Here is a 12,280-nt window from a genome sequence, read left to right as displayed (position 1 = left end):
GGAAAAGGATGAGGATGCCACTATCCCAGAGGAAGAGGTCGCAGATGCAACAGAAGCATTAAGTTTGGTCACATGGAGCTTGGACGTTCAATGGAGTTTGGCAAACCATACAAAGGTGTTCAATGCTTTTTATGCAAGAAGTATAGGCATGTTAAATTTAGTGCTGGTACAGAAACAAAGAAAGCCAACGTTGTGAAGGAAGGAAAGAAGAAGAAGAAGAAGAAGAAGAAGTTGCATTCATGGCAATTGGTGAAGAACCAAAGCAAAAGGGTGGCATTTGGCTTATTGATAGTGGTTATTCTAACCACATGACATGTGAGAAAAATTTATGTCAGCATATTGAATCAACTTCAAGTCATTCTATCAGAGTTGGAGACGGAAAGGCTCTCAAAGTTGAAGGAATTGGGAATGTTACTCTTTGTTCAAGAAAAGGCAAGATTACCACCTTAAATGATGTTCAAGTTGTACCCAAATTAGCTCACAATTTGCTAAGTGTGGGAGAAATGATGGATTCTAGATTTGATATAGAATTCACAAGAGGAGTGTGTAACATCAAGGAGTCTGAATCCAAGGCAAGAGTTGCGCAAGTATGTATGACAAATCACATGTTATTTCCATTAGAAGTAGATGATGTTGGTTATGCATACACAACACAAAATGAAGATGTCTCAAATCTCTGACACAAGAGATATGGACATATAAATTTGAAAAGTTTGAAGAAATTATTAAATCGAACAGAATTTCCCAAAGGATTGGCAAAGCGTGCAATAGCTTTATTGGAGCTAATTTATGTCGATCTCGTGGATCAATTAAAATACAATCTATTGGAGGTAATTCTTACTTTCTCTTACTACCTGATGATTACTCTAAACATAGTCGGGTGTATTTTATACAAAGAAAGTCGGAAGCTTTCCAGCAATTCAAGCAATTTAAGCTATTGGTGGAGAAACAACTCTCATTTCCTGTGAAGATCTTGCGCACAAATCAAGGAGGAAAATTTACTTCCCTAGGAGTTTGAAGTTTACTATAACCTTGTCGAAATTCTCCACCAGTTATCTGCTCTATGGACACCTCATCAGAATGGTGTCGCCGAGCGTAAAAACAAAATTATGATGGAGATGGCATGCACTCTGTTGAAGCAAAAGAGGATGCCATCGGAATACTGGGCGGAGGCAGTCACTATAGTAGTATATATTCTCAATCTCTCACCAACGTTAGTAGTGAAACTTCAAACTCCTCTTAAAGCACTGACTGGAACGAGACCAAGTGTGGAACACTTCAAATTCTTTGGATGTTTGACATATGAGTTCGTTAACTCTCAGTAGCGAACCAAGTTTGATTCCATGACATGAGCGGGCATTTTCATTGGATACTGTGATCGGTCAAAGGCCTATAAGATCATAGATCTCGATTAAAGAGTGTACACATCAGCAGGAACATAAGGTTCTGTGAAGAAAAATAATGGGATTGGTCGAGAGAAGCTGACTCGGATGCATCATCTTATGAGCCGGCAAGTGAAGAAGGCATAACTCAAACTAATGAAGCTATGGAACAATGCTCACTGTCCGATCAAAGTATTGAACGGCTTGATGCAGCTCAGCAAAACATATATTCTAGCCCAAATGAACAGAATTTCATGACCAGAGTAGACGGTGGTGCTTCGACGAGGTATCGTAAACTCATTGATATTTATAATTCATGCTCTTTTGTACTCACAGCTGGAGACCTTGTCTCCTATGAAGACGCAACAAAGAGTGAAGATTGGATCATGGCCATGAAAGAGGAGATGAATATAATCAATAAAAATCAAACATGGGAGTTAACCACATTGCCATAAGGGAAAAAAAGCAATTGGATTGAAGTGGGTCTTCATGTCAAAATTCAATCTTGACAACACACTACAAAAGAAGAAAGCTCTCATTGTGGCTAAGGAATATTCATAGTGTGAAGGGATAGATCGAAAACTGTGTGACTATTCTTATCCATTGGCGCATAGAAGGAGTGAAAATTCTATCAATTGGATGTGAAATCCGCATTCCTGAATGAAGAACTCAAGGAGGAGGTGTTTGTATTATAACCAGAGGGATTCATAGTAATGGGTAAAGAAGAACATGTATATCGGCTTCACAAAGCTTTATATGGACTACACCAAGCACCCAGTGCTTGGTATAGTTGCATCGACACTCACTTTAGTCAAATGGGATTTATTCACAGCTCTAATGAACCCACAGTCTATAGTAAAAAACAGGGTGAAAAAGATGTTCTTCTACTTTGCTTATATGTAGATGATATATTATAAATGGGTTCATATGAAAAGTATTTAGTGGAATTCAGAGGAACTATGATGAGGACATTCGAGATGTCTAATCTAGGTCCAATGAGATACTTTCTCGGTTTGGAGGTGATACAGAGGAGACGTTCAATATTTGTGTCTCAACAGAAGCATGCAATTGATATTCTTCACACAAAAAGGATGATAAATTGCAAAGCAATTGACACTCCAATGAACTCAAATGAAAAAGCTACATCTACATGATAATTTCGGTGAAACATATCCATTGAGATACAGGGGAATGGTCGAAGGATTGCTCTATCTGACACACACGCGTCCAGATATTATACATGATGTATTAGTAGTCTCTTAATTTATGCAATCACCAAGTATGCATCACTTGGGAGTTGTTAAGAGAGTCCTTCATTACATTAATGGAACAACTAACTATGGGGTTCATATAACAAGTGTGAATATTTCTTGCTACTTGGGTATTCTGACAGCGATTGGAGTGGATCTCAAGATGATTGGAAAAGCACCACTGGATGGGTATTTTCCCTGGGCTCCGGTGCTGTTACTTGGTGTTCGAAGAAACAAGCAATCATAGCACTATCAAGTACCGAAGAGTATATCTCTCTGACAGTAGCTGCCTGCGAAGCTGTATGGCTATGACGTCTATTAGAAGATCTAAACGAGGAACAGATTAATTCAAAAGTTATTCTCTCTGACAATCGATCTACACTCTCTATTGCAAGAAATCCAATTCTCCATGGTCAAATGAAGCGCATCAACACACGGTTCCATTTCATTTGTGATCTTATAAAGGATGAGATAATAGAGGTAAAACGTTGCAGGACTGATGAGAAGTTGGCCGATATATTCACTAAAGCTCTACCAAGAATCAAATTTGAAACACTTCATGCACAATTGGGAGTCAGTGTTTTTTTTGATCAAGGGGAGGATGTTGAAGAGTAAATTGATCAAAAGTCATGCTGCCGTAGAACCATTGAGCTCAGTCAAAGAAGTAGTGAGAAGCTCGGAAATTACACACAAGTTGGAATGAAAACAGCTTGACCATTTGTGATTATCTAAAGTTACTTTTAGTTATGCTTTTACTGTAACTATTTGTGTGTTTGTATGTTATGTTTGTATGTATTGAGCTACTAGGTGGGCATGCTTGCCAAGTGTTTGTTTAAATGGTTTGATGATTATTAAATGAAAGATGAGCCAGTTTCAAGAGTAAAAACCTCTGTTCTTCTTCTTCTTCTTCTTCTTCTTCTTCTTCTTCATTCTCATTTACTTCTCTTCAAATTGTTCAACATAAGTGAGTAATCAAAGTTAGGGTGATTATAAGTGATATATATATATATATCCATAGTCAATCCTAATAAACTTAATAGGATCCTTGTTCCTACATGCAGAAAGGAGTAATTATTGCTGAGTTGGGTCTAATGGATCAGGCCTAGGGATCAGGCACTATCACATAACAATGATATGCATCTAAGCCTTTATTGCCAAGTGGTGCTTATCCATAGGCTTCTTCCATTTTAAACAAGGTTTAAGCAAGAATTATGGTGCAAAAAATTTATTTCCTCACCTTTAAGTGAGTGATGCAAAATACAATATTTTGGGTGGATTGAGTCCGAGCCTCAGCTATGGACAAAGTACCATATAAAACTCAGGATGAAACACTGAATGGTGTGAGTTTTAAAAAGGAATTCAGCTATAACCTGCTTATGGGAGATATATGTAGAGATTCTTGTTTATCCTTTAATGGTGTGAGGGTAAAGAAATGTATTTATGCTATTTTTCTTAGAATTTTTTTATGTATTTTGTTGTGTCATGTAGTAAGTTTGTTTTAATTGTTAAGCATTATATTACTCAAAGCTTAACTCTTTGAATTTTTTTTTTTGCCGCAAGGATTTCAAGTAGAAATTACTATAACTTTGTCATTCTTCTTTAACCCTCTGATCATGTGTTATTGCCTGCTTATCCTTGCGTCAGCTTTGGACCTTTTTTTGTATGTGTCTTACTTGTTAGTGCTCTAGAATAGTAGAATTTATATATGGAAATGGTATATGTTTTATTTAGTGACAACAAGATTTTGTTGTAGTTATGTTGGGGATGTCTTTGCGGATGCCTTCTTGAAAGGTCTCAATGGGGTGCCAGATGTTGTGGAATGCTCTTTTGTCCAATCTAACGTAATTGAATTACCATTCTTTGCCTCCAAGGTATTCAAATTTTTCTTGCCTGTGTTTCCTAACCCTTTTCTTGAACTTCCTCGTGTTTGAAATGCTTCATTCACTATGCGATAGCTGCTTAGCATTGTTATGCTTATACTATGAATTGATAAAATGATGTAATATGGTGGTTTTTTTATATGTCCACCTATGGCATAATCGAGCAATTTACTTGTGGCTATCATTGGCAAAGTTGCATCTTTAGTGTTAGATTAAAGACAACAAAGAAAATTCCAGTATAAGTAATTTCTATTTTGTAAATGCATAATGCACACTTGATTCGCTAGACATATAACAACCAACCTTTGGGGGTGAGTGGATTAGGCAATGACTAGTAACAAAGTTTAGAGAAAAGATCTCATTGGTGATTGATATGTTTTTAGAAAACAATCTATAATATTATAATGCTAATTATGTCTCATTCTAGAACCCTATTTTGGGACTTTGGTGAGATTGCGATCATCTTTTGAGCATGTGTGTTATGTTTTTGAATGAAAAGGGACCTATTAGAGATGTAGTTTGAATAGTGATGTAAATCAATGTAGAATTTAGGAAAATAAAACTGCGTATGTTTAGTGTTCTATGTGGTGTGACTCATACGTAAGTTCAAAAATATTTCACACAATGCTTTTTTTGCAAGGTAAAAACTAATTAGGTTGTCACCATTGCTTTGGTTTATGAAATCTCCGAATGTGCTGCTATAATTTGTTTTCCACAGGTAAGGCTGGTTAAGAATAGTGTTGAGGAAATACTTGGATTAGGTCCACTATCTAATTTCGAGAAGCAAGGTTTGGAAAGTCTCAAAGAAGAGCTGAAAGCCTCCATTGGGAAGAGTATTAAATTTGTAAAAGATAATTAATCTATTTGATTGTAGTGGTTGTGAGACCCATATCAAATTTTGCATTTTATGTTTTGAGTGACATTTTCTAAGAGTTGCCTTGATAATTGACTACAGTCAATTAGGCTTTAGATGAAGAATTTATATTAATAAGGCTCAGAAATTGACAAATTGTGGAAGAGAGGCACTCCAAACTATTGGTTTTATGGTTCTTGGCAAGGTTATATCATATATGCTTATTTATTCTAGTTCGGAGTAATGATCTTAATGAGTGTACAACATACATGTATTTTATATCAATTTGTGCACTCATCCGACATGTAATAAGATTATATTGTAAAATTTGATGCTAAATCTAGTGTAATTCACATTTACAGGACTAGGGTAGCACTTCAAGACGAGAGAGAGAGAGAGAGAGAGAGAGAGAGAGAGAGAGCCAAAAGAAGCATTCAGACTTAAACCGATGAAGTTGGAGCTCTCTTGCCATCATTAGAACAATAACAAGGCAAACGGGTGGTTTACGGGCAGCTTATGGTCATCCTTAAGGCCATAAGTCAATTACAGAAGACCTTGCGGGCATGCTTATGCTTATAAGGAAGATTCAGAGCTAATTCAGAGGACCTTACGAGCACGGCTTACGCCCGTAAGAACCATCCAAAGGATCTTATGACCACTACATACGCCCCGTAAGGGTAGTCGCAAGAATCAAAACAGTGAAGCTTACGGTCTAGCGCATACGGATGTGACTTACGCCCGTTAGTGTTCCCGTAAGGCTTGCGACTATCTTCTCTAGCTCCCTTACAACCATGTCCTTACGATCGTAGGCAGTCCATAAGCAGCTGAGTATAAATAGGACTGATGAGGATTTTTAGGGCATCCATTATTCAAATTTCTTTTATCTTGGGAGATTCTTGGAGGTGAGGTTAGGGAAGATAAGAGGAGAATCTCCAGCACCTAGGGAGCAATTTCAAGGGGGATTCGACTCTACATTCAAGGGGATTAAAGATCTTAGCCGTCAAAGCTCACCTTGGCACTGTGCGTGGAAGCTTACCTAGGGCTTCTCTGGCGATTCTTCACTAATGCAATTGAGAAGGTGGTTTTCATGGCTTTCATGTTTTCTCCTGCTATTTATATCTTGAATGGTTGTCCCTCTATTAATGGAGGGTTAATTTGTAGATGTTTGGGCATAGTTGAACTCTAGGGTTTATTTTCTTGATTTTGATTGTTAGATCTTTGATGCTTTAATTGATTTCTTATTTGCAATCATATCTATTTGAGTTTAATTGTGTGATTGAATGCTTGATTGCTAACGAGGTTAAAGTGATGGAACTTGATATATTTCACAATGGGATAACCACTATGAAAAACCATGATCTTCTTGATTGGAAATTATTTAGGAATAACATAAATTGCGGAAGCGTAGCTCTACTTGAATCCATTGATGATGATGATAATTTGGGCCTTGTGGTTCTTCTAACTGATCACACGCAGAGTGGGAAGATGGGTACCCTAATTCTGAAAAACCTAATTCTAAATCTCATCTCGTTGCATGCTCAGTCAGGGACCACACCCTATTTATAAAATTTTTTTATGGGGCTAATTACAAGTCTGCCCATCATAGACTTGAAAATTTTGCCCCTAGGAATTCTACATAGCATATGATTAGTATGTAAATCCACACAATTAAAATTAAATAATTAGGACCCTATTCAAACTTTAATTTAGATCACCACAATTGGGTCCATTCAAAATTAAATATGATAAGATATAAACAACTATAAATATTATTTTTGTACGTCTACACAACTTGTGCACATATATCTTTAAATCCCTACATGATGTGTGGTCCAAAACCTAACATAAAGCCCTAGCTATCATACTTGGTATTGTTGTATGACGAGAAGAAATTCCCACCTAGCATAGACTTACCGCAATTCGAGAGGATAGTAGTTATACCTCTAGTTAGGATATTTAGGAGACTTTGTCTCTCACAATCCTTACGAGTGGATTGATGATAATTTCCGTGCTCTTTGCAATCATGTGTAGCGGATTTTAGGAGAAATCGCATTCCTACTATGTATTTGGATTATAGGTAATGTCTCTCTTTAGGAGGAGATTATATACTTAAGAGATTATCATTAGTCCACAATAAGGTTTCATAGAGTGGTAATGTGATTATATGGATGTTTGTACCAGCTCTGCACCTATTCAATTACAATTTCGTATGAGAAATCAAGATTTTTGTATAATTTCTATAAACATTTCGGTTCAAATAGGATTGCATGTTTAGACAACCATTATCCTGAACCTCATAACCCTAGAGGGAATACTATTCCCGAACATCGCTTTCTTCTTTGAATTCTCTCATATTATTTCCCATATTTTCTTTTGGTTGTTTGCTTTTGTTCACACAACACTCAATCATTCATGCTATTTTTCGGGTTTAGAGCCATTACCAATATTTATTTCCTTGTATGTAGACCGCCACTCTGCTATTTTTCTATGATTTGTGAATCCATTTTACTGAAATAAATGCATGGTTCTGTGCAGGGACGGAACCAGGGCTTATTCATAGGGGGGCTGAGAGTAAAATGTCAAAAAAACTATTTCAGTCAACATAACAATTGTATTCGATACAAAATAGTGCGATATTGTGACATTTAATTAAATCAATTACAAAAAATATAAAATATTTATCTACGCACGTTCGAGCTAGAACTGTCATCTGTGCGACACATGCTACTCAGAGGAGGTAACTGAATACGACGAGTTTGCATTTTTCAAAAAATATTGTAGAATCGCCTCATTGTTAATAGTTACAAAAACCTCTTTCTCAATATAGACAATCATGCATTTTGCTATATAGATTTAACAGTAAACATTATTTAGTTATATATATATATACATTATGAATTTATGATACATATTAATATTTTATATTTTCAACATTTTAACTCATTAAGACATTTAATCGAACACATTGTAGACATATTTATAAAAATAAAGTTTATCATTCATGTTCTATTTAATTCACCCATAAATTCAATTAATAAAATATTTATAATTTTTTAAATTTATCTAAATGTTAATTTATATTTTAGTTTATAAAAATTAAGTGTCAAAACAAGAATTTTTAAAACATTCTACCAATAATATAATTTTATATATTATATAAATTAATTGGTTTTTTAAAGTAATTTATAACATATCCATAGATTAAATAATAATTTTTGTAAATATTTTTAAAAATATTATTATATTTTAGACTATAGCTATTAAATAGTGATCAGACAGAATGCTGTGAGAACAAAAGCAGAGGGCTAATAGCCTAATACATTTGGTGTGGAAGCTACAAGTTGAATGAACCCGTGAACACTCTCCCAGTTGGAATTGACATCAACCTGATGTTATCTTATTGTTTTGTATGACTTTATTTATGCGTTCACTGTGTGTTTGTATTATGTATTTAGAGGTTGTGCTTGTTGTATGAACCTCACTACCTCTCTGGCATGCATATCAAATGTTTGTTTAAATTCCTCAGTGATCAATGGAAAGAGTATGAGATGTTTTCTGAGTTATATCTCATCTAAATTACTTCTTCTCCTAGTCAAGTATATTTTATATATATTTTTCAGATTAATTGTGTGAATACAAACTGTGAGTGAGCTACTACAAAGTTTAATTGATCCTAACAATCCGAAGGAGGGGCTGCTGGCCGGGCCGAGGGGGGGCTGATTCTGTGTTTTCTGGCCAAGCAAAGAACATCTCCGGTGCCGAGGAGGGGCTGAAGCCCCTGCTAGCCCCCCCTTGGTTCTGTCCCTGGTTCTGGGAATTGAATGCATGTTACAAAAATGGTTTTAATGGGTCAAATTAAGTCAAATAAGCATTAATTAATTCTCCTTTTTCCGTATATATACCCTTGTAAGACATGATAATTACATCAATACCCTTGATTTTAGATGGGTGTGCATGCGGTTGCCTGCCTTGCCTGGGGTATTTACGCATTTACATGTATTTGTTAAACTAAAGTAGTATGTTGTTATTATTATTATTATTATTATTTAAATTTTTTTTTAGTATAATTTTATCTTTGGGAATGTGGTGACTGGCAATTGTCAAAGGTGGGAAAGTATAAATATGATATCAAGCAAACTACAATGAGAAAAAAAAAAAGGGGCTTTTGCAGGTGTACCCCTAAAAAATTTTGAAATTGCATATTTGCCCCTAAATAAAAGTTAATTGAATACATACCCTTGAATAATATACATAATTGCGTATATACCCTTGGGGTTCAAATTAGTTGAAAAATCATCTATTAATAAACAACAAATATATAAAATTACCATTATATCGTTGCATATATACCCTTGAAAAGTTTTTTTTAAGTTGTATAAGGGTTATTTTGGACCTTTTGTATATCTTAATCCAAGTTATAACCATTATTAATCAAGTTTGATTACCGGAATCTAACAGTAAGGGCATATCCGCAATTACCTATATTTTTCAGGGGTATATATACAATTATGTTTTTTCGGAGGGTAAATATGCAATTATAAAACTTTTGAGGGGTTTATAACCAATTCTCCCAAAAAAAAACTGTTTTAAATGAAAATCAATTACCGAATTTTGTTCCCGCCGAGATTGAATTTGCAGAAATAAATTTGAAGAAAAAGCTTCACTTTGCATTTAGAGGTTTACATCAACAAATCAAGAACTTTATATATTGAATTTACAATCAGTCACTAATCAACACCATGAACAACAAACCTTTTTTTATTCTTGAAAAAACCAAAAAAAAAAAAAATCCAAAAATAAATAAAAACACTACATTACACATAAAACCAATTATTTAAAAATCACTTGCCAAACAACAACAGAGTCATCAACAACAAGAACACCTCCCTGTTTGATCAACCACCTCATCATCCATCTCCATCCCACCACCACCACCACTACCATCACCATCACCATCATTTTCATGATCCACCAACTTCCAATGACCATCAGGTCCTTGCACCATCCCTTTATTCTTCACCACCCACCATGACACCGGCACCGAGTACTTCTCCTTCAACACATCCACTCCCTTATTAACCAGCGCTATATCCCTCTGCACCTCTAACTTAAACCCTCCTTTACTCCCTTGCACTCCTGCCACTCCATGCATATACACCTCCAAATTATGCCATGTTGTCAAATTCCCCGGACTCTTCAAATACTCAGACTTTGTTGTATCTATCCCCAACTCCACCCCAACATTCCCATATCCTATCAACGGATAGTTCGGTACCAGGTCAAGTGCATTTCTTATTTTAAGCAACCTCAAACTCTCCATTTCACCAAACACTCTCTCAAAGTTTGAATCCCCTACTCGAGGACTTGCAAATATAATTCCTGTCACCAGCACTCTGCTCTTCTTTTTCTTCACATTCAATCCATTAAATACGATATCGATCGCATTCAATGTCGCCAGCGAAGCCCCTAAACTATGCCCTGTTATTGTAATACTCATGTCCTCCTCATCTTTGTACATCTTCATCAGTCTCCTTATCTCACTCAACACCTGCATATATTGCATCATGAATTATTTGCTTTTCAAGAACATATTACTAAACATTATATATTATGCAAATAAATGAATGCATGCATTACAATAACTATTTATGTTTTGTGTTCACCTGATCTCTAGCACAGGTTTTATTATAAGGTGATTTAGGATCGTCGGAAGTGTACATAGAGAGCCAGCCTCTATGCACCATTGGCCGGCCTTTGCCACCACCATCACCGGCCACCTTCTCCCCCGGAACCATACTAAAATCAAGATCATTAATCCATTCCAATGCTTGCACCGTTCCTCTCCAAGCCACCAACACATCTCTCCTCCCTAGCGCCACCTTCCCTTCCTCCGTCGCCACAGCCACAAATCCTATCCAGTTAGACTCCTTGCTCCATGCTTCCCGGGACAATGATTTCAGTATGAAGGCCGCCGGCATGTCGATTGATGATGTTGCATAAATGAATTTAGTTATTTCATAGTTGGTGTGATGGTTATTGTAGGACAAATTCACCTTTTTGAACAAGTCTCGCCGGCTGTACCGGCAACTTCCAGCGTAGGGTGAGACTTCTTCACTGTTGAACGCATCGTATGTTGCCTGCGCCATCTCGCCGTAGTTTATTATGTTTCGCCGGAGATCGATGTCTAGTGGGTCCAACAGTCCTTTCCAGTTGTCTTCCCCGCTGAGCTCCCTCCATCTCTTTGCTATGTCTTCCACCATCAATGCCATATTGATTTCTCTTTTGTTTGTACATCACTGCATTGCATTGCATATATGAATATATAGATGTGAGTTCTCATGCATTGTTGGTTGTCATGTTGTTTTGTTGATATTAGAAATGAGATTTTGATTTGATTTGGATGAATAGTATTGCGTGCAAGTCTTGATTAATTGTTGTTCATATGTTTGAAATCTCTTAGTTTAATGTTCTAAAGAGAAAAGAAAAGCATCTCTTGTATTCAAAGTGTTGCTTTCATGAGTTATAGAAGGTATTCTATGTTCATCATGCGTTTCATTTGGATTGCTTGTTTTATTTAGTTTATATGAAAGAAAAACGTTTGGTTATTGATTTTGGTTCAAGTCTAAAATTTAAACTCTTTAACTTTGACAACTTGTGTGCACGTTAAGTTCCTGTATATATTATCTGCATGTATGTATATATATATATTATAAATTATTGTTAGGTATATTTGAAATTAGATGTGATTAGCATGTATTTATATAATAATTATATTGTAAATCTCAGTCAATTATATGATGAGAGAATTAGTTATAGAAAAGGATCTGAAGTGAGCTGTTAAACATGATTAAGATGCATAAATGGAAAAGAAGTTGAGTTTTTTTATCTACATTTGAGTCAATCAATTCAAATCTT

At 35.7% G+C, this 12,280-nt stretch overlaps 1 protein-coding gene across 1 annotated transcript; it reads right to left on the bottom strand.

Annotated features, from left to right (window-relative positions):
• Positions 1-10,048: 10,048 nt before the first annotated feature.
• Positions 10,049-11,777, bottom strand: LOC120280235 (phospholipase A1-II 1-like). The gene is made up of 2 exons (XM_039287010.1): positions 11,029-11,777; positions 10,049-10,913 (listed from the first exon to the last, which is right to left on the bottom strand). The coding sequence occupies exons 1-2, from the start codon at positions 11,632-11,634 to the stop codon at positions 10,233-10,235; spliced, it is 1,287 nt and encodes a 428-aa protein (XP_039142944.1). The 5' UTR covers positions 11,635-11,777; the 3' UTR covers positions 10,049-10,232.
• Positions 11,778-12,280: the final 503 nt, after the last annotated feature.

This window comes from Dioscorea cayenensis, chromosome 17, assembly GCF_009730915.1.
Source record: "Dioscorea cayenensis subsp. rotundata cultivar TDr96_F1 chromosome 17, TDr96_F1_v2_PseudoChromosome.rev07_lg8_w22 25.fasta, whole genome shotgun sequence".
In the NCBI taxonomy this organism is placed as follows: Eukaryota; Viridiplantae; Streptophyta; class Magnoliopsida; order Dioscoreales; family Dioscoreaceae; genus Dioscorea; species Dioscorea cayenensis.
This window is presented reverse-complemented; position numbering and strand designations above follow the sequence as displayed.

Coding starts and splice junctions, on each gene's coding strand:
- LOC120280235 (XM_039287010.1), bottom strand. CDS start 11,634: ATGGCATTGATGGTGGAAGACATAGCAAAGAGATGGAGGGAGCTCAGC. Junction 10,914..11,028: donor AAACCTGTGCTAGAGATCAG/GTGAACACAAAA, acceptor CAATATATGCAG/GTGTTGAGTGAGATAAGGAG.